General features: G+C 43.1%; 1 protein-coding gene across 3 annotated transcripts in view; it reads right to left on the bottom strand.

Annotated features, from left to right (window-relative positions):
- PPP4R4 (protein phosphatase 4 regulatory subunit 4) overlaps positions 1-26172 on the bottom strand; it is an 84447-nt gene extending 58275 nt beyond the window's left edge. For 2 of the 3 annotated variants that reach the window (XM_028506796.2, XM_036013606.1), the window contains exons 1-3: positions 25909-26172; positions 24287-24360; positions 398-500 (exon numbers count right to left, since the gene is read on the bottom strand). In XM_028506796.2, coding sequence (XP_028362597.1) covers positions 398-500; positions 24287-24360; positions 25909-26031 — 300 coding nt within the window. In that variant the 5' untranslated portion in view covers positions 26032-26172. Of the gene's footprint in view, positions 1-397; positions 501-24286; positions 24361-25908 lie in introns of those variants that run through there. The other variant, XM_036013607.1, reaches the window with a different exon arrangement.
- Between the last annotated feature and the right edge of the window lie 289 nt (positions 26173-26461).

Raw genomic sequence — 26461 nt, 5'->3', positions numbered from 1 at the left:
ATTAGGAATATAAGTAAAATTGAATATTATCAATGTTGTAGAATACTATTCATATAAATTTAAGTCAACAGAACACCAAATAAGATAGCTAGCTATGGTTTTGTAAGACTATTTAAGAGTCTTTTGAGCTACTGAAAAGCTAACTTTATTAAAAAGTCTCTGCTCAGAAAATGACTAAAGAAATCTTTACAATTTAAGGTCTGGATTTCTCCATTTCCATCAGCCAATTTCTTTGAATATTTTCATCACAGTGTAAAATGTGCACCAAAATGCTTCCTCCTCTCAGTGAGTAAGTACAAAAGATCAGCCATCAGAAGCTCTGAAATTTTCTCCTGATGATAACATGCTACTGGAGGAAAGAAAAGGTAAATTCAAATCTTATTTTGCACCAACTTACTCTAACTTTTGGCAAGACTCTCCGAAGTGTTTCAGCAGGATTCTGTCGCATCAAAAATGGAAGATTTGCAATCACACTTGTTCCCTGGATATCTTGACCAGCACTTACAAAGAAAAGACAAATTTAAAATGTGTAATTATAGGCTGAATTCCTGGTTTATGACTATAAAAGTAGAGATTCATTTGAAAACAACTGCTTTTAATGACAAACACTCAAACTCTAAAAAAGTTGTAAACTTTAAAGATATCATTTAGATATAAAAATAAAGCCAGAACTGAAATTTCATTAAGCAAACCTTACAAGTGCATGAAGATATTAATTATGCTAATACTAAAAACAAGATTATCTACATACATGTCTTAAGTCTAAAAGTCTTCAAGATTATTAAATACTTACTTTCAAATTCTACCTCATTTTTTCCTGTGACCTGTTAATTTGCTGTATTTTATAAAAATATACATGGCAAAGTTTCATTCCAGTAAACTATTAATAATCATAACAACGGCAGGGACAGCGACAAAATCCACTGTAACAGAATCACACAATGACTTGCTCCTGGTATGATGAAGTGACCTGCGGCTCTAAACAGACTCAGTGAGTTGCCAGAAACTTCTTAAAGCAATACTCAGTATTCTTAAAGGTCAGTAGGACACATTTAAATAGTACTTCTTGACAAACTATTCACTAGGTCACTACAGCTTTCCCAAAATAACCTCAGTGATACTCTAGTGGTCTAAATACCTTAGAAAAGGTGTTCAGATTCTTCTGAAAAAAAAAACTGTTCTATACAAAAGTTCTTTGTTTTTAATACACAAGCTAAGTGACATAAGAAGTCCAAGCACTTGAGATATATATATATATATAAATAAATAAAAGATGCTAGTGAATGTAGCACTGGTATTCGGGTACCAATTTAAATGCTAATCGCTGATGCCATGTTTATTTATCTTAATTAAAATAATTTTTAGTTAGCTCTTCAAATGGAACTATTGTTATTATATATGTAAGACTTTAATATGGTTTTTAAAGATTTTTTCAGCATTACATTTATTTGCTTCAGCTTTCTAAGTTCCGGTAGTAAGAAGCATGTTCCGACCCTCAGCAGAGCTGCCCTGCTATGGAGGAAGGTGCTTCCCCTTTTGCAGTAAGCAGGCTATGGGCTCCAGGCCAGAACAGCATCCCACTAGTATCACTGCTCTCTCAGCAAATACTTTAAAAGGCAAATCAAGAAAGAAAGGAACTGAAATAATGGACACATGCCAAGATGGGGAGGAGATCAAGAAAAGGAAATTAAAGTTGCACATAAAATTACTACTTCTAGCAGGTCGAATGGTGCCCCTGCTACCCCATAAAATACGTCTATGCCCTAAGCCTAGAACCTGTGGTGTTATCTTAATTTGAAAAAGGACCTTGAGATGCAGAGATCACTCTGGATTACCCAAGCAGGCTGTAAGCCCAGGAAGAAGTGTCCTTAGAAGATCCTCAGAGGAGCAGGCACTCGGAACAGAAGGCACTCTCACTGCAGAGCGGAGACTGGGGTGACGCCGCCACCGGCCGAGAATGCTGACCGCGGCGGAAGCGGGAAGAGGCCAGGAAAGGGTGCTCCCCGAGAGCCCTGCTGACAACCTGGCTCTCACTCACTGACACAATTTCAGAATTCTGCCCTCCAGAACTGTGCGAGAATAAATTTGTTGTTTTAAGCCATGCGGTTTATGGTAATGTGCTCTAGCAGCCACAGGGAACAAATACACTAGCAGAGAACTGAAAGAGAAGAGCCGTATCTGCAAAACTAATGCTCATATGACAACTTCGGGGCCAGAGCAGAGGTTCAGTAAATGTATCTGGAAAGCATGAACGATTGGATGGCTCACTGGGTGAATCTGTTACCTTGATATTCAACTGATTAGTAAGGGGAAATGGGAGCAAAGGGACTTAGACACTGAGTTTAATAAATGGGGAAGCATAAGCCCGTTTGCTTCACCAGGAAGCTACAGCTTTTCGCACTCCGGGGGAGCACAGCATGGCTCCACCAAGGGGAGTAACGCGCCTGCGCTCCCTCCTCCAGGGCCAGACCGCTGGGGGACACAGGGGTGGTGCTGGACCACAGAGGTCTGTCCATCCAACTAGGGGGTGTAAACCCATCCAAAGCCCTGAAAGCTTGGGAAGTTGATTGGTTCTTTTGAAAAAGCACTCAGCCCTGACCAGTGTGGCTCTCGGTTGGGCACTGTTCCTCAAAGCATAAGGTCACAGGTTCAATTCCTGGTTGGGGCACATGCCTGGGTAGCATGCTTGGTTCCCAGCTGGGGCACATGTGAGAGGCAACTTGTCAGTGTTTCTCTTCCTCTCTTTCTCCCTCCATTCCCCTCTCCCTAAAAAAATAAATACATTGGATCTTTCTTTAAAAAATGCCAACTATACTTAGAAAAAGAAAAGAAATAGCAACTGGCCCATCCCAAGCCCAAGCTGATTGTATCCCAGGGGAACAAAGGAGCACTCGCTCTCTTCCTCTCTCTCTCTCTCTCTTCTCCTCTCCCCACCCCCCCTCCCATCCCATGATGCACTCCCCAGGTCATTCGGGCACTCTCTTGCCTGGGAACACGTGACCGTGAGGGTCTAGCAGCTACCCATCCTACAGCAGATGGTGCCAGCTCCAAAAGGACTAAGCTCCCTCTCGTGCCCAGGACCCGCACCTGCATGGTGCATGTGCCTGTTCTCTTCATGGCCGTGTGGCCCTAGCAGTCGCAGAGCCCATGGCCACGGGATTCCACACACAGGCTGCAGGAGCCTGCATACCGCAGCACAGCCATGGACGGCAGCTGGAAACACATGCTAAGCGAGCCAGATGCTGGACTGGGCTGGGCTTTAATATGGTACAGAAACTCTGGACACTGGCTTCTGTCTTGGCCTTGGTGAGGACACAGTTGGACTTTTTCCACGGCCAGGTGGACAGAGATAGGGCATTGGGAAGTCAGGAGGGGAACCCTCTTAATTTTACAGTATCAATAAACCATCCATCGGAGCCCCATCCTCCCGTGCAGGTCTCAGGACATTCTCTTCTTCAAGGCATGGCAAGAACTCGTTTTCCACTGATAACAAATTGAAGTCAGTAAAATTTAGCGCTGAACATTCAGTGAATTTTATTCACTAGCTTTGCAGTTAAAAAAATATACGAGAAGAGAGAACCCAGAAACCGGCCTCCACAAATATACCCGACTGACATCTGACAGAGCTGGGAAGGCAATTCAAGGAAGGAAAGCCAGCCTTTTCAGCAAACGATGCTGGAGCAACTGGACACCCAGAGGCAAACAATGAACAAACAAAAAACCTTGACCTAAGCCTCATTAACTCAAAATGAATCACAGACTTACGTTTTACTGAAATGTAACCTATAAAACTGTTAGAAAAAAACATAGGAGAAAGTCTTTTAGATTTTAGGGCTAGGCAAGGAGTTCTTAAACTTGACACCAGAAGCATAAAGAAAAGAAAAAACTGATAAATTAGACTTCATTGAAATTAAAAACTTCTGCATTGTGAAAAGCCTGGTAAGAGGATGAAAAACAAGCCATGGATCGGGAAAAAATGTTTGCAAACCACATGTTTGATAAAGGACTAGTATTTAGAATATTTTTTCAAAACCCAATAGTAAAAAAGCATGCAATCCAGTTAGAAAATGGGCAAAAGATATTTCACCTTAGGCGATCACCATTGTAAATAAACACATGAAAAGATGTCCAACATCATTAACCATTAGGTACATATCAAGTAAAGCCACAAGGAGATATCACTACACGCTTATCAGAATGGTTGAGATAAAAAATAATGGTACCACCAAATGCAAAGAGACTGGACCACTCATTCATCACTGGTGGAAATGGAGGCAGGTACAGACACTCTAGAAAACAATTTGGCAGCTTGTTAAAACTAAACGTGCAATACATACAACCAAGAAATTGTACTCTTGGCATTTATCCTGAAAAAATTAAAGCATATATTCATGCAAAAACCAATGGATAAATGTTCATAGCAGATTTATTTGATCCAAAAAAATTATAAACAACCTATACATCTTAAATGGGCAAATGGTTAAACACACTGTGGTACGTCCACGCCATGGAATGCTACTCGGCCATAAAGAGGAGCAGAGTATCGACAGATGCAGTGGGCTGATGGATCTCCACAGAAGTACACAGAGTGAAAAAGCTGAGCCCAAAAGGTTACATATGTATAATTCCACTTACACGGTGTGGGGCAAAGTAGGTTTACAGTTGTTCATATGGAAAATAATACAGTAATTAATAAATAACAATACAAAATAAACTCTGTGTTTCGTGTACTCACAACCGTAAACCTGCTTTTGCCCACCCGGTACAACGTTCTTGAAATGTGAAAATTATACAAATGGGGAAGAGAATGATTTCCAGGGGTTAAGATGGATGGATGTCGGTGGGGGAAAAGGGGAATAGATGTGACTATAATGATGTAACCTGGGTAGTGATTAACTACCTTGACTGTCTTGATTGTATCAATGTCAGTAAACTGGTTGTGATATTGTACTACAGCTTTTTAAAAATTTACTACAATAGGAAACTGGGTAAGGAGAACATGGGTATCTACATGGGGAGATGCAGAAAAACCGGAATTATCTTCTGGAGAGTGGGCCCATTGTAGTATGGGCTTCCCCCGCTAGGTGAGTGTTCTAGGAGCCCATCTTTATCACTGTACCAGCTGGTGTTGTTGTGAGAGGCTGCGTTCAGATTCACTGAATTTTTTTTAAGACTCTTTCAACGCATTTGCCCATTTCATGATGGGTGATTTACAAGCACACCTGCCCACACTGCACGCATGTTTTTGACCAAAAACAGCACGACCCCTGTGCCCCACCTGTTCTCACCCGAGTGATGTTTTTTTGTCTTCCCAGATGAAAGAAAGTCCTCAAGAGAAACATTTTGCCGACGTGAAAGAGGCGAAACAAAAAATGGCAGAAGCACTAAAAGACATCAAAATTGATGAGTTCAAAAACTGTTTCGAGCAGAGGAAAAACGTCTCCATAGATGTACTGCATCAAATGGAGAGTACTTTGAAGGTGACTGAAGTTTAAACATATAAGAATAAATACACAATTTTTTAACAAATAAATTCTGAGTGTTTTGTGTCTCCCCTCATAGTATTTCTTAAAAGTGTATGTGAATCTATAATTCTCTCAAAATACAGAGTTTAATTTTTTTGTAAAAATCAATATGGCAGACTTTTAAAAAAACACACATGAACATCTCAACCAATGAAACAATCTGACAAATCCAACACTCGTCGTGATTTAAAACTATCAGCAAACTAGAAACAGAGGGGAACTTCTTCAACCAGATAAAAGGCATCTCTGAGAAACGTAGAGCTAACATCACACTAAGGGTGAGAGAATGAATGCTTCCCCCCGATCATGAGCAAGGCAAGGGCGCTCACTGTTACCACGTGCACGCAAACAAAATGAACAAGCAGGACAGAGACAGACTCAGAGCGACAGAGGACATCTGATGGCCGCCAGAGGGGACTGGGTGAAGGAGGTGATGAAATTAAGAAGTACAAATCGGTGGTTACAAAACAGTCACAGGGATGTAAGTATAGCGCAGGGAGTATAGTCAATAATATTGTAATAACTATGTGTGGCGCCAGGTGGGTACTGGGAACACCAGGGGATCACTCTGTGAAGTATTTCTAACCGCTATGCTGTATACCTAAAACCAATACAAAGTGATATAGAAAGGAAACTGCAACTGAAAAATATTTTTTTTTAAATCTTACTTTAATTAGTATGATCAATTCATGTCTGGCCCTTCTCGCACTCAGAGAAAAAAGCAGATGCATTTGGGTGGTACCCTGGGAATCAGGGCTGAGAAGGGGAAGCAGCGAGGTCCGCTGGTGGTTCTCCGCTGGAGTGCTGCCCCCCACCCCCACCAGGGCGCACGTGACAACACCTGGAGACATTTTTGATCACCGCCATTTAGAATCCAAGGGACGCTGCTGAACACCCTGCAAGACACAGGACAGCAGCTGCCCCTAACAGAGAATGTCAATGATGCACCAAGGAAACGTTTAAGAAATCCTGGTTTGCACAAAGTAACTATTAGTTGAACCATACAAAACTGCCAACCTGAGAAAATTATTGACCTAAAACAATGGCAATTTCATATTTCTAACTTATGCACCCAATTTAGTGGGAATACATTGCCAGATTTCAAGGCAATGTACGCACGTTGGTAAGCACAGTCGGCTACAGCAGGGCTGCCACACTGCAACGTGAATCGGAACCCCTCCGGGAGCACCGGTGAAAGCTGCGCCTCGCCCCACAGATTCCGGGTCAGTGGGTTTCGGTGGCGCCTGGGAACTTTCTCTCTAACAGGTTCCCAGGTGACGCTGAGGCTGCTGCTCTGCAGACCACACTCCGAGGCCCACCACGACAGAAGAAGACTGGGAAAAAAATGGAGGCGCCTGCAGGTTCCCCCCCGGTTTCAGACCCCGTGGGTGAGCGAGCCAAGGGCGCAGTCGCAGTGCGTCCAAACGAAGCATAAGGTCCGTCTGACACGGACTGCGCGTGTTCACTCCTTCTGTCTGTCCTGGCAACGGGGCTCCTCTTCAGGATTACCATGTTAACAGTGACAAGGCGAAAATCAGCCAGCAGAGGCGGAGAGCGCGCACCAGAGGACAGGATGAGCAGGAGCACCCAGGGTGGTGCATCAGACAAAAGCAGACGCGCACAAGAGTAGACTTGGCTATCCAGCACGCTCGCATGCCCGGGAACCCCTTGGGCGCTGTGGACCCACTGTTACCTCCTGCTGACTCTGATTACAATCAGGAGAAATAAACCAAATATGTGTGAATCCATGCCACTAATCACTTCATGGAAGGAACCCAAAAACAATCAGCAGAGGTTTCAGCCAACAGTTAAAAAATTTACTTTATTGCTATCCCATATGGTACATGTCATTTTAAAATAAATGTTTAATAAGTATTTTATTTATATTTTTAATTTTTATTTTAATTTAATATAATTTATTTTTTTTTTTACAAAATAAGCTGCCTGGACTTCAAAACTTAGAACTTGCAACTAAAAGGCAAAGGGATTAATCATCCTGGCTACACCACAAGCTATTCCTTTTCGCCCGAATTGTGCTGGTCCGTGGGATATGTTCCTTTTTAGGGTACTCACGCAAAAAAGACACGAGCCCACTCAGCAAACCATCCCTCTAAAACTAAAAAGAACTGGGTTAATCATCTAATCTGTGCACCGGTGGCTAAAAAGGAAAGAGGAAGGGACTAGTTAGATCAATGAATTTAGGACAGCTATCATTTGAATTCTAAATTAATGTTACTAATTATTTTATTCCCACTGGGAGATGCGCCTATTTAAGGAGCCATTTATAGTGATATCTTAAGCCAATGGCAAACAAGTCAACCCGCTCAGGCACTTTCTGCGATAATGAAAAGTCTCGCAGGCTTCGCTGTCATCTCAGCTGCGGCCGCTGCCACGCTCCCTTCGTCGTCCCCGTGAGTGACCCACCGCTGGTTCCTGACCCCTCTAACCCAATGACGTTCTGTCCAGATTTCACAGTCTCCAATGCCTAGCACAGTACCAACACACAGTAAAGGTTCTATACATTTTTTATTTACATGGAATTTGTCTCCACATCAACAACCGCTGTCAAAAGCTGGACAACCGTTACCTGGAAATGCTCCATTTCTAGAATCTCAAATTCCGATCTCACTTGCTGCCTATAAACGCTCATCTTTCTATTTTTCTCATTGCTAAATTCATTTTTTTTTACCCTCATCACATTGCTAATCCCTCAATTCCTTCTTATTCTCCTGGTTCTGATATTCCTCCTACTTTTACTTTCTTACTTGCCAGCCTGAACCGCCTGACTATTACTTCAATTATGGTCCCACCAATGGCCTTCCTTTTTCAATCTCCCTCCTCCTAATAACAATAAAAGTCGTATCTAATACACTATGTACTAGGCATGCTGATAATAAACACCTTATCTGCAGTCATCTTGTTGATTCTCCCAGTAATCTTATGAGGTAGATTAGATGTCATGACTAGCTCCATTTTACAGATGAGCAAATTAGGACTTGGAGAGCAGAAGGTATTTGCCCAAAGTTACCCAGTCCGGACAACTCCAAAGCCCACGGACTGACCATTACGCACACCGCCTCTCTTCCAAACGGCGCACCCAGCCAACGCCAAACCCTCCCATCTGCTTCTTCCATCACACTCCTGATCCGGAGCCATGTAGCACTGCTAGAGAAAAATGTGTGACTATGCTGCTTAATGCTTTTAAAAAACATAATTTCAAAAAGAAAAAAAAAAAGCTGGTTCTCAATGATGCTGGAAAGAAACAAAATGACAACCAATTTGTGAGAAACAAAAAAAAAGGACCAGAGACTCTTGGTGTATCTATCGTATTGTCCAAAGCACTTCCAGAAATATTATCCTGGTCTCTAGAAACGAGGCTATCTGTGCTGGTTGATGAAGCCCGCGCCCTTCCCCACAAAAAGGATAGGCTGCATGTTAGGCCAGGTCTAGACAGATACTGACAGCACTATCTTTATTCTTACGCCTTGCTTCGAAGAACTCAAAATCTAGTGAGAAAAACAGATTCACACATGAAAAACCCTGACTGTATAGCAAAAGGCCCTTCTCTTTTCCTAGCCAGACACACTCATAGTTTATTGAATCCTAAAACAAGAAAAGGGAGAGGGGGAGGAGCATATGCTACCCACAAATGACAACATAACCTAGTCAGAGAAATTAATCCGAGAATTCTAGTTTGCTGCTGCTCACGGACGTGCAGGATGTGAAACGATTTGTGTGTGCAGAGCCTGCGATCCTAATTCTAGCAGCTTGCATTTCAAAACCCAAAATATAACACATCGAGCTGCTGACACGGCTCGAATTCAGAACAATTGAAGCAGATGCCGCGCACGCCTTGCCATGGGTCTGCAAGGAAAACTCAGCTTTAAATAGTCGATACTTAATCATTTCTTTACTCCAAGTAGATTATTAAGCAGTATATTTTAATGAATAGAACAAAATTAGTCAAATAACTAGCTGAGAGAATTACACTTCCAAGAAAGACAAAAAATTTCTTTTAAGACACAGATGACTCAGGAATAATGAGCAGAAGTTACTGAATACCAACCCAAAATGTCAGTAATTTTGCAAATGTGGCTTATTTTCATATCAGCACTACAAAATTGAATCCTTAATAATGTTAAATCTTCAAAACATCGCCTGTAAGAGGTTTGCGCACTTAGGGAAGCATTCAACTCTGCTTGTAGATATCACGCTGAGAATCACAGAGAAACGAATTACATTTTTAATAGCACCAAAGAAAGAAAAAGAAAAATGAAGATTTAAGGGCCTACCATGTGCCTGGCAAGGCACTTGATACACATTTATTTTCACATTCTTGACTTTACATATACATCCTATCCGTTACAGTTGAGGAAACTATGTCCCAGGAAAATAACATGAGATTTACCCAAAGCCGTTCAAGTACTGCAGGTGAGAGCCAGGATTCTAACCTACGATTCTAAGTTCACAACCGAGGGCTACCACAGAACCCAGGGTGATAGTCCCATCATAAGAAGTGGCTAGCTAGACTACGGGCCTAAGAATGTCTTCTAGCCCTGACCAGTGTGGCTCAGGTGGCTGAGTTCCACAGAGCAAAGGGTCACCAGTTTGATTTCCTGGTCAGGGCACATGCCTGGGTGCGGGCCTGTCCCCAAATGGGGTGCACACGAGAGACAACCGATCAATGTCTCTCTCTCACTACAAGGTTTCTCTCCTTCTCTTTTTTCTTCCCTTCCCCTCCCTCTACAAATAAATAAACAAAACCTTTAAAAACTGTCTCTAGTTTAATAACTTTGCAAAAGAAAAGTTTCCACGTGAATTACTTAGTAATGTTCACACTATGATAAGTGCCTTTACTCATAATTTCCTCTATATATCTTTTGCTATCCTAATGCCATGTCAACCTAGTATGCAGAGGTTCCGTGGTCATTGTGAGGAAGATACAAACGCCTCTTTTCATGAAACCAGCATCACCAGTTACAGAGAGGGCATTTCCTTCTCAATGGCTCTTCAACTTCCTATAGCAAAAATTGAGCTCCCTCTTTTTACCAAGAGAGGTACAAACAGCCCTATGATTCTCCGGGACGCATCTCAGAAATGCATCACCCTCTTTCTTCTCCTCACAGCCCACCTCCAGTCTCACGAGAGCATGTGAGACGAACACTAACTATGCCTACTGGCTCTGGAGCGGAATGAGTCTATGAAGGGGCAGACACACACCTGTTGCATCAATAAATCTTTCCTAATTTTAGTTTTTGTACTGCTTATTTGGGATTTTTCCATATTCCACTTCAACATTAAGATTATAGTTGTTGTTAACGTCCGTATTTTTAATTGATTATACCCAGAAGGATAATTATTAACAACTAGTGTCAGTTATACATACTAGTACACATGCGCAAACACGTGTATATTCACGTCACAATTTGAAATGTATTCCTTACGCTAAACACATGCTAGAGTCATGCTAAAAACATTTGAAAACCATATTTCTACAGTATTTTGCAAAGAATAAAAGGAAACATTACAAGAATATTGAAAGGTACATAAATCACGAGTTCAGGAATAACTATACACATTCGGAAGATGTCTGGAAACACTGTAACCTCTCCCATTATTTTTTTAAAACCAGCCTTTCTATTTCCCCGTGAACACACAGCAGTAAACATCATTTTAAAAACACATTAAAGATACAGGAATATAGAACACAGCAGGGGCAAAGGATCGCTAAGAAGGCTGGGTTTACAGAGCAGCTACCCTGGGAAACCAGGAGCCCGGGAGGGAGGACAGAACAGTAACTGACAGCTGTATAAAAAGAGAGACGATCGGGCCGGATCCCCGGAACCTGCAGAGAGAAAGGATGGTGAACAGCTATGATAGGAAGGGGACGGGACTACCAATTACCTAACCTGTGGAGGATAGGTGGGCTGACGTTCAGGTAGGCTTTATTCAGGACCTGCTGCCTGCCAAGCACTGGTTCTGCATTCTCTGACAACCCTTTATGCCTAGCCACAGAATTTGTCAGGCAACAAATATTGACCAAGTGCTTATTACCTATTAGGCACTGCACTAAGCCCTGAGCAGGGACGTGGTGGCACACACAGATAAGGCCCTGCCCTATTAAGAGCTTCTCAGTCAGGGAAGACACATATTAAACAATAACAAAAATCAATTAAACCATCCTAAGTGTGCAAAGACCTATAAAGGAACAGTACATAGCACTCTCCAGAACATCACCCACTTTGAAGGTCAAGGGAAGACTTCTCTCAAGAACTGAGATTTGAAAAATAAGTAGGAATCAGTGAAAACAAAGTGTGGAAGGCACAGTATAGGTGGGATTTATTCAATCATTTCATCAACATTTACTGAACAGTTATGAATTGCCAGTCACTGAGCTCTGGAAATAAAAAGAAAATAATAAAAACAAAGCCCTCTGCTCTGTGTATCTGAATTAGAATAGAAAGGAAGAAATGGCATCTTGCAGAAATAAAATCAATAGGACTTGATACAAAACTAATTTCTGAAAGAAAAAAAACATAATGCAAAATTATTCCTAGATTTCCCTCCAGTGTAATTTAAAAGGATAGATAATCAGGCTTCCACACAGAGCGGGGACACATTTAGATTTAAAATGAGGAATTCAAGTTCAGGCACACGGAGTTTGGAAAGCCAGTGAGGCATCCTGGTGACGCCACCCAGCAAAGCAGCTCTGGGCCAAAGTCGGGGAACAAAGCCCAAGGCCACAGCCACGGATTTGGAAATTATGTCCTGGAGACAAAACTGAAATCTAGGAGTGGCTATCTGACCCAGAAAGAGAGCCCCTAACAAGGTGCTGTGGCTCCTCTCTGCTCGTTTGACTATTTCACACTATTACTGTGACTGGGCCACTGAATCAGAGGAAACACAATACTGTGTACGAACAAATCAATACTAAAATTTCAGTGTTCATCAGTCAACCAAAAGTCAGTCTTGTAAAAGCTGTGTGAAACGATGATTCTTTTTCTCTCGTGCTAAAGATACGCTAGGAGGGGAAGCTGGAGTTGAAGAAGGCCTCAGGCCTGCAATCCACCTCACATCATGACAGTGAAGAGGCCGAATGATGTGACCAAGGTCACACCGATTCTAGTGGCTCTGCTCCACGTTTCTTAGCTACAGATCTAAAACAAACAAACAAACAAACAAACAAACAAAACCATACATCATATAGCTCTCACTGCCTAGTAAAAAGAAATATGAAATTAGTCTATAGACTGATTATAATACACATATTTCTCAATAGTGAATAAGAGACCAGAGCTGCAAGTGGAATACATGCTACTTTGGAACATTAGGAAAGGAGGCCACATGGATTTGCCTACTAGTGTATCAAAAGAAATGAGCGTTTTCCAAAGTAAAAACACTATACATTTGACCCTCCAACAGGTTTCTGCTAAGCAAGGATTGCAAATCATCTTGACTAAACCAATGTGGGTTTTTTTTTTAATGTACAGCAGAATACAGAAATCCTGTGAATGATTCTATTTTGTACAAGAAAGATTTCATCTGTTTAAGTAGCAGAGATGAGAAACAGGCAAGAAGAGTGAGGACATGCCCAGGTTTTTAAGCAGTGGCAGTAAGCAGCACTTGGCGGTGCCACTTATCAGAGACAAGCTTGAATAAAGATCGGAACGAAATGATAGCGCCAGCCAATGTAAGTGCCTGAGGAAACATTAAAAGCAGCGGAACAGTAAGTACAAAAGCCCTGAGGTCATTGCGCACTCGGCACGTTTCACGAACAGAAAGGCTGGCTGCACTGCACCCCCAGGGAAGAAGCGAACAGGAAGAGATGAAATCGGAGCTGCATGGGGAAGCAGGAGGCAGTCACAGACACCAGACGAAGCACATTCTCAAACCATGATGGAACTAGAGATAAGTAAGAAAAAAATCTGGGAAATCCCTGAAGTTTTGGAAATTATACAACACACTTCCCAAATGACTCATAAGTTAAAGAAGTCCCAAGAGAAAAATTTTTAATGTTTTTAATTAAATGATAAGCGCATAACATACTAAAATGGGTGGGATGCAGCTAAAGCAGTGCCCAGAGGGAAATTTACAACATTATAATGCATTTATTAGGGCAGAAGATCTACAATCAATAACCTAAGCTTTTACCTTAAGAAACTAGAGAAAGAAAAGAAAATTAAATGCAACGCAAGCAGAAGAAAAGAAATAATACATGTTAGCATGAAAATCGATGAAATGGAAAACAAAAACATTAGAGAAAAATAATGAGGCCAAAGGCTGGTTCTTTGGAAAGATCAGTAAACTTGATAAACCTCCAGCCATGTTCAACAGGAAAAAAAAGGAAGAAGATGAAAATTACCAATATCACAAATTAAAGAGGGGCTATCACTACTGATCCCGCAAACATTAAAAGGGAAGACTAGCACGACTCGATGCCCAAGAACGCAGTAACGGAGACGGAACAGAGCGAAACACCGGCATACCTAGCGTACAGCGCAGGCGCAGTTCCAGACCACTGCAGTAAAGCAAGTCATACACTTTTGGCTGGGGGAGGGTCTTGCCTTCAGTTTGTAAAAAAAAGCAACACATATAAAGCACAATCAAATGAGTGTGCCTGTACTTGAAAGACAAAAACTACCAACACTCACTCAAGAAGAAATATGTGATGGGGCCCTGGCCAATGTGGCTCAGTTGGTTGGGTGTCATCCTGCAAACCAAAGAGTCATGGGTTCAGTTCTGGTCAGGGCACATGCCTGGGTTGCAGGTCCTCAGGTGAGGATTAAAAAATAAGTAAGCAAACCCTGGCTGGCGTACCTCAGTGGATTGAGCGCAGGCTGTGAACCAAAATGTCACAGGTTCGATTCCCGGTCAGGGTACATTCCTGGGTTGCAGGCCATGACCCCCAGCAACTGTACATTGATGTTTCTCTCTCTCTCTTTCTCCCTCCCTTCCCTCTCTAGAAATAAATAAATAAGATCTTTAAAAAAAATAAAAATAAGTAAGTAAATAAATAAATAAGTAAATAAATAGCTCTCTTTTAAAAGACATAAATACATGACTGAAATAGCCCTATATGTATTAAATAATTGCATTTTAGTTAAAAACCCTTCCAAAAAATATTCAGGCCCAAATGGTTAAACTGGTAAGTTCTATCTCACACTTAAGAAAGAAACACCTATTCTACAGGATCTCTTCCAGAAAACTGAACGCCACATTCCAAGTCATTTCATAAGCATTCCCCTAAAACCAAAACTGGCAATATAAGAATGCAGGCTGACATCTCTCATTAAAATGAATGCAAAAATCCTCAAAAATATAGCAACAAATGGAGTCTAGGAACATATAAAATGACACATACATCATAACCAAGTAGATTTTACCCCAAGAACACAAGGCCAGGGCATTTGAAAAATGATTGGTGTAATTCACCATATTTAAAAAATGAAATAAGGAAAGGCATATATCATATGAATAAACTCAAGAAAAAAAAGCAGCTGACAAGATTCAATATCCATTCAAGACATTTAAAAAAGCTGTCAGCAAATAGTAATAGAGGGAACTTTGTTAACTTAATGGTCTCTATGAAGACCTACAGCCAGCATCATACTTACTGGTGAAAGACGGAAGGCTTTTGCTTCCGCCACAAGACTAGGACCAAGGTTAGGGGGTCCTCCCTCACCATTCACACAGAGGAGAAGCCTGGCAGATACTGCTCTAACCCCACCATCAAGATTAAGATCACCAGTGATAAGTCATGCTGACAGTGTGTATCCCCTAAAATGATGGGGTAATAAAGGCACTTCAAGTGTATGGCATTCTTTCCAAGAACCCATAACCCCAATCTAATGAGGAGGAAAATATTAGACAAACACAAGTTGAGGGGTATTCTACGAAATACCTGACCAGTGTTCTTCAAAATTATCAAGATCATGAAAAGCAAGGAAATACTAAGAAATTGTCACAGCCAATAGCAAACTAAGAAGCCATGACAATTAAATGCAATGTGGTATTCTGGATTAGATGCTGAAACGGGAAAAAAAACGGGCACTAGTTTAAAAACTGGTGAAATCCAAATAAAGTCTGGAGTTTAGTCAATAGCGATGTAACAATGTTAACCTCTTAAGTTTTGACAAATGTGCCACAGATATGTAAGAATTTAGCTTTAGCCCTGGCCAGTGTGGCTCAGCTGGTTGGAGTGTTGTCCCATAAACCAAAAGGTCATGGGTTCGATTCCCAGTCAGTGCAATATGCCTAGGTTGTGCATTCGGTCCCTGGTTGAGGCGCATATGAGAGGTAATCGATCAATGTTTTCCTCTCACATCAGTGTTTCTCTCCTTCTCTCTCTCCCTCCCTGTCCCTCTCTCTAAAAATCAATATGCATGTCCTTGGATAAGGATTAAAAAAAGAATTTAGCTTCAGGGTAAGCTGGTGAAAGGCATACAGGAACACTGTGTACTATCTCTGCAACTTTTCCAGAAATGTAAAATAATTCCAAAATAAAATTTAATTTTTTTAAAAAAGTAAATTGGCCTGGAAAGATATACTTTGTAAACACTAACCAAAAGAAAGCTGGGGTGAGTATATTAATATCAGATAAACTTCAAAACAAACAATATTTCTAGGGGTAACACCACATAACTATAAAGGGATTAATTCACCAAGAAAACATGATAATCCACTAGAATGGCTTAAACTCTAGATACCAAAAATATATGAACCACTAGTAAAAATGATAGATTTAAAAGGAGTAGGCCTGGCTGGTGTAGCTCAGTGGATTGAGCACGGGCTGCTAACCAAAGTGTCACAGGTTCGATTCCCAGTCAGGGCACATGCCTGGGTTGCAGTCCATGACCCCCAGCAACTGCACATTAATGTTTCTCTCTCTCTCTTTCTCCCTCCCTTCCCTCTCTAAAAATAAATAAATAAATAATCTTAAAAAAAGGAGTAAACAAATCCACAATTACAGTTCAGAGACGGCACTATTCCACTCTCAGTAGTCAATAGAACAAGCAGACAGAAAGCACCCTTAGAGACACAGAAAGCCTGAAAATACCATCGACCAGCCTGACCTACTTGACATATAAAACATGACACATGACAGCAGAACGCACATTCTTTCCCAAGGTACATGGAATACTCACCAGAGCGACATGTTCTGGCCAAAAAAAAAACAAACTTTAGCAAACTGAAAAGAACTGAAGTCAAGCAAAGTATGTTCTATGACCATTTACAGAATTAAACCAAAAGCCAATTTAGCAGAAAGACATCTGGAAAAAATTCACCAAATAATTGGAAAGTTATATGAGATAACACTTTTCGCCCAAAAGTTATTCACATCAAATTGACAGTGTGCAGAACTCTTTAAAGAAAATATTGTTCAACTCTGATATATTTTAGTTCAGCAAAATGAACAGTGTTTTTGGTTTGATTATAAGATTGTGGCATCCAATCCTTGCACTTTCAAATTATGAATATCTACCTTACAAGTGACCCTTTTATAAAAAGCTCTGAAACCGTTCACCACTCAAGGACCTCCTGCCCTTCAGGGACGTCCATTAGCATCTCCTGGCGGATGAACTAAGGAACGGGGGTTTAATATCTCCTTCCTCTCTTAGATTCGAGGACAGCCTGCTGAAGCGACATGGAAGCTTACTTTCCATTGGACACAACCCATCATATCATGTGGAGGGAAGGGGAGAAAACAAAGCCTGAAAAACTTAAGGGACTCGAATGTGATCACAGAGACAGGCGCCAGGTACCCTGGTTTTTACAGCAGCAAACTGGCCCTTCCTACTGCACAGTACAGCCACGTGGGGGCAGGGAGGGTTAACCTCAACACTGCACACAAAGTTTAACTGGAGACAGATCACGGATCTAAAATTACAAGATAAACCTTAAACCTTCCAGAGGGAAATGGGGAAAATATCTTAGTGATCTAGGACTTGGCAAAAATTTCTTAAATACAATATTAAAAAATACTAACTATAAAGAGAAAAGCAATCCATTAGACCACAGAAAAGCACAAAAAAGAAAAGCAAAAAACAAAAAACCTTCCCTGGCTGGCGTAGCTCAGTGGATTGAGCACTGGCTGCAAACCAAAGCATCGCAGGTTCGATTCCCAGTCAAGCCACACACCTGGGTTGCAGGCCACGGCCCCCAGCAACCACACATTGATGTTTCTCTCTCTCTCTCTTTCTCCCTCCCTTCCCTCTCTAAAAATAAATAAATAAAATTTAAAAAGTAAAAATAAAAAACCTTTGCTCTTTAAAAGGTATGACACTCTTTATAGACATGAAAAGGTAAGCCACAGCCTGGGAGAAAATATTCACAAAGCATACATCCAACACATGAGCGACAGACCTCACCAAACACGCTACGTGGCGGGCGCATAAGCACATGTAAAGATGCCCGACATCCATTGGTCATCTTGGAAACGCAATTACAAATGCAATGAAATACTGGTGCGCTAGACCATTAGAAATACCACCAGAATGGCTTAAACAGAAAAGTCTGATCATACCAAGTGTCGGCGAGCACACGGAGCAACTCAATCTCTCCCTCACTGCCGGCGGAAACAGAAAATTGCACCATCACTTGGGAGACAGGTTAGCAGTTTCTTAAAAATGTAAACATACACCTACGACATGACCCAGCCCTTCCACTCCTAGCTGTTTACTAGAGAGGGATGGAAAGCACATGTTCACACAAAGATTTGTACGTGAATGTGTAAAGCCATTTGGTCTGTGATAGCCCCAAACTGGAAATTACCCGAACGCCCACCAACTGATGAATGGACAGCCGAAATGTATTACATCCTTAAAATGGAATAATTATCAATAATAAGAAGGAATAAACAACTGACACATGCAACATCATGAATGAACTCCAAAATAATTACGTTGAGTCTTTACTCAACAGACAAAAGGGTAGCTCTTACACGGTTCATTTGTATAATATTCTAGAAATTGCAAACTAATCTATAGTGACAGGAGGCAGGTCGGCATTTGCCTGAAGTGGAGGAAGGGATCAGAGAAAGGGGAGAGGACATTGCAAAAGGGCACAAAGTGACTTTTGGAGGTGACAGATACGTTCACTATCGTAATTGTTATGATGGTTTTATGGGTGTGTCTATATGTCAAAATTCATCAAACTGTACAGTTGAAATATGTGCAGTTTCTTGGGTATCCATTATACCTAAATAAAACTGTAAAAACTAAACATAAATAAATATGTATACACATACACACTCACCAGAGAACCCAGCATTCCATTCTTATACACTTACCCATGAGATACGAAAATGCATGTCTACATCCTCGACAGGAAACACTGATCCACAGTGACAAAAGGCAGATCACCGCTTAGCTTGGGTCAGGGTGGAGGAGTAACTGCAAAGAGGCACCGCTGGAGAGAAAACTTTATGACCACATGAAGTTTCTGGATGGGCATTTTCCTGTACACCCAAAGTAAAAGAGGTTCTGAATCGCAAGCAGATGATTTAGAAGACCAGTCCTAACCATCCCCTACTGCACACGACTGTGCACCAAGCGCCGTGCCCTCCCTAGCAGTCCCGTAATGTAAGTACAACTGCTCCCAGTTTAGATCAGGAGGCCTGGACTCAGGAAAGATAAGGAACTTACCCAAGTAAGTCTCTCAGTAAGTACAGGAGCAAGACTCGGGCCCAAGAATCAATCTGGATGTGTCTTAACATTTCTGACACAGAATACGCCTTCTCAATGCCCAACACACTCGGTAATTGGGGGTGAATTCTATACTATTGAAATTTAAGAAAAATACATTTGCTGTCTTAAATGAGTACTTCCTTGAACACAAGTATCTGCTGGTACAATGCCATTCACTCTCCCCAGACATGCCTAACAAATAGTAAGTGCTCAACAAGTTGGTATTATTCTAAAGTAACTATTCACTGACAAACAAATATCTCGCATTATTAGCATCTCTGATCTGGATGAAAAGTCACCCTGTAAGTCACATGCACACATGAAGCTGTAACAGATTTTGCCATTATTTCTGACATGACTACCACGTACCAAAGGATAAAACCAAAAGCGGTGACTGTGAAAAACTAAGTCCTGACCCTTTCTCCACGCCTCCCACATCTTCAAGGGTTGAATACCCTTCAGGGAACCCTAGTTCTAAGAAAGTGAGGATTGTTACCACTTGATACAGTCAGACCTTAACTTGTGTTTATTTCCAGGTTCGGCTGTGGAATTCTCGCTCTGCGATAGCACTAGGGGGAGCACACACTCCTTAAAAAAATAAAATAGGAAGAGAAAGAAAAGGGAAAAAGTTCTAAAGATGCACTTTCACCCAGACCGTCCCTGGACCCTCAAGTGCAAAATGTTTTCAAATTCCCAGTGCAAAGTGAAGAACAGTTTAAAGGTGACGAGTGACTGCAAATGCAGGCAACATAAATGTCAGGTCTGGTATGGTAACCAGCCGACACGTTTAACACGTAATGTACATAGCAAATATTAAGGTAAAAAAAAAGTCTGCAACACAATCTGACCTTAATTCTAACTCAGTTTAAAATGCTATAATGTGTGAAGATTCTGGTTTCTGATAAATACTACCAGCAAAGAAACTTAATAGATATTTATCACAAACTTCAGCTCCTATACCCGTCACCTTGTTACTTTATTAAATTATTGGAAGGTAAAATTAATACTATTATCCTCTTCTGAAGTTTGAAATTTACCTTCGAGCACTTAAGTGGCAAGGAAGCAGGGAAAGGTGACAAAGGGAATTAACACTAATTAGGGACTTAATCTGTGGCAGGGGCTCTACACATGATGTGACAACCTCAGGGAACAGAAGTTATTTCCACTTACAGATGAGAAAACAAGGGCTTAACAACCCTAAGTAACTTGCCCATGGTCACGCAGACGGTAAAAGGCAGAATAGGGTATAACTTAGAAAATCTGTCTGATTCTACCGCATATGATACAAAAACCTCAGAAGTTGCTCAACCCGCCTGGCATTTTGGTCATCTTCATACAAACACACTATATTCTACCAAAAGGTACATATTTCTATCATAGCAAAGAACAAGAAAGAACCAGAAGGGCAACAATATAAAACATGGTTTGTCCTCCAAGAGCTTGCAGTCTGTTAAGGAAAATGTATACACACACTCACACACGTTAGGGAATCCAAAATAATAATTAATTAATTGAGGGATATAGCCAGTAAGTGATACGGGAGCTCAAAGAAACCCGGGATCCGTGTGGTTTCAGCAGTCGAGAAAGGCCTTATGAAAGATGCAAGATTACAGCCGGATCCCGGGGATGGGAACTGTGGGAGAGATACAGTGCAAGGGTAGTCCGGGATGGGGAAGGGCGGAGGTAAGGACGAGCACAACGTATGTAAGTGGCAGAGAAGCGGCGAGCACGGCTGCTGCAGAAAGGGAAGGGCTGGGAGGAGACAACCCGAGTCTCCACCAGCTGATGAATGAAGGAGTAACAAAATGGATGGATATACCTACGCAGCAGAGCACTGCTCACCAACAAAAAGGAATAAAGTACTGATTCTTCTTGCTACAACACAGGTGAAACTTAAAAGCATGCCAAGTGAAAGAAGACAATCACAGAAGGCCGCATGTGATTGAATTTACGTGAAAGGTTCAAAGCAGGCAAGTTGACAGACGCAGAAAGTAGACCAGTGGTTCCCAAAGGCTGGGAAGGTCGGGAAGAAGAACAGGGCAACTGCTCACAGGTACAGGGTTTGTTACTGGGGCGATAAAGATGTTCTAACGTTGACTGTGGCGATGGTTACACTATTCTGAATATACTAAAAACCGCTGAACATTAGACGTTCAATGGGTGCACCGTATGGTATGCGAACTACATCTCAGTCAAGCAGCTAAAATAAAGTGAGGACCTGCTGGGACACCACACTGCACAGCCAAGATGGAGTCACTTATGACAAGTGTACAGGTCTGAAATGACTTATCTTAGGCAACTAGAGCTATGAGTAAAGATTTACCTCATGAAAGCACAGCATACGTACATCTCTCTAACACAATAATTCACGTTTTAAGTATGTTTCTAAAATACATGCCAAAATTACAAAGAAGACGGAGAACAGGGAAAAGATGTTGTGGTGTGGTTTTGACTAATCCACAAGCTGTGACTATTAGGAGAGTCGTTTTGCTTCAGCGCTAAATGCCACAGATGAGTATATCAGCATCATATTTATGCAAAACCACAAACTCATCTGTGTCAAATCTTTAAATACCATAATGTTCTACACTGAATTGTGAAAATAGCATTAATAATTGATCTGCCATACTTCAGGGTAAGATAACGAACCGTGTCATTTGTTTTTCCTTGGATGACAGTGCTCTCTCTATGTTTTTTTAAATGTCAGATTCAATTTAAATGCGATCAGAATCTCCATCAATATAAAGTATTTCCTACTGATGTTTACACATTTGACTAAATACTAATTTAACATAATACTCCAAAATAGTTTTAATACGCAAAATAAGAGAGCTAGAGAAACAAACCTGATATTCAAAAGCAAAGAGAAAAAGAAATCTGGATATTAAAGATCAAAAATCAACCTGAAAATCACAGAGAGAGGAAACAATACAGAACAGGACTCAGTATTAGGGTCTACAGCACTGGGGAGTGCAACCTTTTTAAAAAGGAAACATTTGCATTTAAAATAGCAGGCTCATTAAAAGGCCCACTGGCTGAGAGCAGACGAGGTTCTAGCAGGCAAAGTTTGGAAAACGCCTACAGACAACCCCACGGCCTCCCCTGAGTCCCAGGGAAGAAAGAGCCTTTCAGGCAGTCTTGGGGTTATCCCTGCAGAATCTGGCCCTGAGGTGAAATCCTGCTTCCCCCCAGGAGGTGGTGAGATGTTGGGCACACAAAAGACGCACTCGGCTGGAGACCCAGACACAAGCAAACCAGTGTTCGCCTTCTCAGTCACCTTGCAAACCTCCTTCAAGGTAGATGAGCCACAAAGAAACTAAAGGAGATATCGGATCTCTTTAAAATTCTCTCGTCTGAGAATGAGAGGACCCATCTGTCTCTATCGGGGCTTTGTCAGTTGCAGGGCTGGATGAAACTCATGTTCTGCGGCTGAGAAATACTGACAACTCAGAAAGCCGGGTTCGCTAACAAACAATGAACGTAAAATAGAAAACAAATAAGCTATCCTAAAAAAGCAGCCTTGTCGCTGATATCTAGAATAAGGTATCTGCTATCGCAAGTTAAGTAGAGCAAGACTCTCCATTTCCTAATTGTAAGCCAGCATTTATACAAAGAAAAGAATTCAGTAGGAGTAAGCAGGAACTTATGTCAAACCATTAACTGCTGTATGTTAAAATACACTTGTCCAAACTTTTACACATTGTCTACCTGCCAATCCAAAGAACTGCGGGAAAAGACAGATGCTTGTAACTACTGTTCACCATGTTGGACATGCTAATTATTAAGGAATAAAGTACTTTGAATATAACAATAAAATATCAACAGAGGTTAAATGTCGAGTTATTCTCTATGTAAACACCAAAACAGATACTGTGGATTTATACATCAACAATACAGTTCTCTTTTAAATAAATAGGTGAAAATGATGAGAGTGTGCTAACAATAACGACAGAAGGTCTGAGATCCAGAAACCCTTTAAAGTGACAGAATTATTAGAGAAGACAGTCCAAATTGTAAGTATGCTGAAAATCTGACTAAACTAAGAACAGAACCCCAAGATGCCACTATAGGCTAAAGAATCATTTTTATAATGGATGTCAGAGACAGGGGATTTTTTTTACAGCACCTTGGATGAATAACACAGGATAAGAAACATGATCTATAGACAAGAAAGAAGAACAAGTAACCTGCCAGCTCCTGAAACAGGTAAAGCAGACCTAGGCTGAGCAAACAAGGATGACAAGCATCCCGGGGGAGGGGGGGAAATAATACCACTTTTCAAAATCTGGTTCTGAAAAACAAAAGTGAAAACTAATCGGCTAAAACAGGGAAAACATACTGTTCAAGTTAAAGAAAAAATTTAAAACCAAGGTATGCAAAAAACCTTAGGAAATTTTCTGTTTCTGAAGTATTTTCATAGATATGTTCATTAATGTTTGCCACATTAGCTTTTAAGAAACTAACCCCACAATTTTTTTAAATCGTGGAGAGAAATCTTGTATTTGCAATAAACATTTGCCTTCAGCAATTCTATAGAGCTTGGGAGATGAAGCTTAAATGAGAGTAGATGCAATTAAATTTTAAGATCTCTCAAGCATTATTATAAAGCTCACATAGCAAAAGTAATATGAACAGTCTATTCTGAGCAACAAATTGAACTTGTGGAATTTTTTTTATATAGTAAATAGTATATAAGGTTCACACTCTACGATTAACTTAAATTAATCCCTAGCTATCCTTAAGTCTCATCTAAACTTATTGGATGTTATTGGAGGACCACCAAAGCTGGAAAATAAAAAAAGAGTGAGATTCAACTCAAACCATTAACTCTATTCCTCCCCTTCCAAGCAATATTCTTTAAGTCAGGTATCTTATCTGATTACAGTTCTCAAATGTATTAGCCCATACATTTGGGGTCTTAATTTGTAACACGACAAAGTGCTATGCATGCAAAAACGCCCTTGTTCAATCGGCTAAGGAAACCTGAACAGAACCGAACAGGACATTTCAGGAGGCGTTCACCTGTGCAGCCGCAGGCAAAGGGCAGCAATTTCACAAAAGGACATTCGGAAGTACCTGAGCAGATAAACAGCCCTTTCAATATCACTGAGGTCTTCATCAACTGTCAGTCTTTCTATCTCTTCTGGTGTCTGTCAAGTGTAAAACAGAAAGTATGCACACAACATCCGTCAGTGTTGCCTCCCCGCTCCCACGGCTGCCCCCGGGGCCCCATACATATAACTACTACCGACCGATGAAAAAGTTTCCCCATTGATTCAAGCGTTACCACTGAAAACTAATCAGGGGGCTGAGGACTCTAGGTGACCACGCCAACCAAGGTGGTCTCTCTAATTGTCTCTAGTTGTTGAGTTCGGGTTGTGGAGGTTTGGGGTTTGGTTGGTTGTTTGTTTCTTCTCTCTCTCTCACTCTCTCTCTCTCTCTCTTCTAGCTTCTAGATTGAAGCCTGAGAATCACATCGTGACTTCGGAACATTGCTGAAATCAGTTTTATATGCATATATAGAATTTATACATACTTTTTCTCCCTAATACCCCAAGGCCGTTTCTCCACCCAGGAAACGCTGAAAGGGTGATGGATGAGGACTGCAGCCCAGTGGGAATGAAAAAAAAAAAAACCACTAAATCTGTGGGGCTGGGGGGCGGGAGAGGGAATAAAATCTGGGGCTGGAAGGAAATCAAAGACTCGAGATATTGCGGCAGGTGGGAGTAAGAAGAGCCGAGGGAGCTATTAAGAGGATGGCTGGGGGCGGGGGGTCCGTAAACTAGGTTTGCCGGCAGCGAGGGTTGGGGCCTCTGGGAGGCTGGGGAGGAGGATGACTTCGCCGGGTGGGGAGCCGGTGGGGGCGGGGGGAGCCAGTGAAGGTTGACTCCCTCAAGGGGGGTGGGGAGCAGGGTCCTGACTGGAATCGTGGAGGGGCTGGGAGGGAAGGAGGGGAAGGACCCGTGGTGACTCAGGATGAAGACAGGAAAGGCCGACGGAGCTTTGAAGATCGGTAGCAGGACGGCTCCGGTATGGGTGCCGGTCGGGAGGGGACGGGAGGCCCGGGACGACTCGGGGGCAGGGGGACCTAGGCTCGTTCTGATGGGAGAAAGGGGGATGAGATCTGGGGTGTCTCAAGGAGAGGTGGGGGGCGCGCAACCGCGGCTGTGTTCACTGAGGAGTGTGGGACTGGGGCCAGAACCGCGGCAGCACCAGGGGACCGGGAGGGGCACCCAGGAGAGGACCCAGGAGAAGCCGGCTGCGGCCCCGAGGAGGAGCTCCCGCAGGGGCGGGAGGAAGGGGGCCGCCCCTTAGGGGCCGCGGCAGCCCGAGAGGGGCGGCGCGGGGCGGGGGAGACGCGGGCTGGTCCGAAGGACCGGCTCCGCCGGCCGTTCCTGGGGCAGGTTGGGGACGGGCATTGGGGAGCCGCGGGTGCCCTGGAGCCGCCGGGCCGGCCCGGGTCAGGGGAGAAAGCCAGCGGCCCGTCCCTCGAGGATGGGGGTCCAGGCTGGGAGAACTGGGGATGCGTCGAAGAAGGGGCCCCGGGAAGGGCCGGTTTCGTGTGACACGGCGACCGGAGGAGCACCGAGGGGCCCGCCGAACCCCGAGAGGGGGCCGGCTCGGGACAGGACGGGGGTCGGGGCCGGGGCCAGCCTCCGGGCGCCCTGCGGGCAGGTCTTCCTCCCCGGGACGCGCACCTTGAGGCTCCGGCGGACCGGCCTCTCGATGATGGTGAGCTCCTGCAGGTCCTCCATGTAGCCGAACAGGCTGTTCTGACTGAAATCCATCGCGGCGGCGGCGGCGGGCGGCGGCGGATGCATGGACCGCCGGGCCCCCTCGCCGCCCGGGCCGGAGCGGCCCCGGGATGCCGGACGCGCGCAGCCCCGCGGGCGCCCGGCTGCAGGACTTTCTCCCGCTCTCGGCCGCGGGAACCCGGCGGGCGGCGAGCGGCGAGCCAGCAGATAGAGCAGGAGCGCGGCCGCCGAGGGGGCGGGGCGGGCTCGGCGAGGGGGCGGGGCGGGCTCGCGGGCGGCCGGGGGGCGGGGCTAGGGGCGGGGTGTGCCTCGGCGCCCGCTTCAGCCCCGCCCCCTCCCGGGAGCCGCGCGCTCGCGGGTCGGACGCAACCGCCTCACAACTTGGCGGCCTGGGCCCCCGCCGCTCGTCGGTACTCGCAGCCCTCCGCCGAGCGCGCCCCATCCCGCCGCGCGTGCGCAGAGCCTTCCACTTGCCCTAACCGGCGGAGGCCAGATT

This window comes from Phyllostomus discolor, chromosome 1 (assembly GCF_004126475.2).
Source record: "Phyllostomus discolor isolate MPI-MPIP mPhyDis1 chromosome 1, mPhyDis1.pri.v3, whole genome shotgun sequence".
In the NCBI taxonomy this organism is placed as follows: domain Eukaryota; kingdom Metazoa; phylum Chordata; class Mammalia; order Chiroptera; family Phyllostomidae; genus Phyllostomus; species Phyllostomus discolor.
Note: the sequence above shows the minus strand (reverse complement) of the source record. Positions and strands in the feature narration are given on the sequence as shown.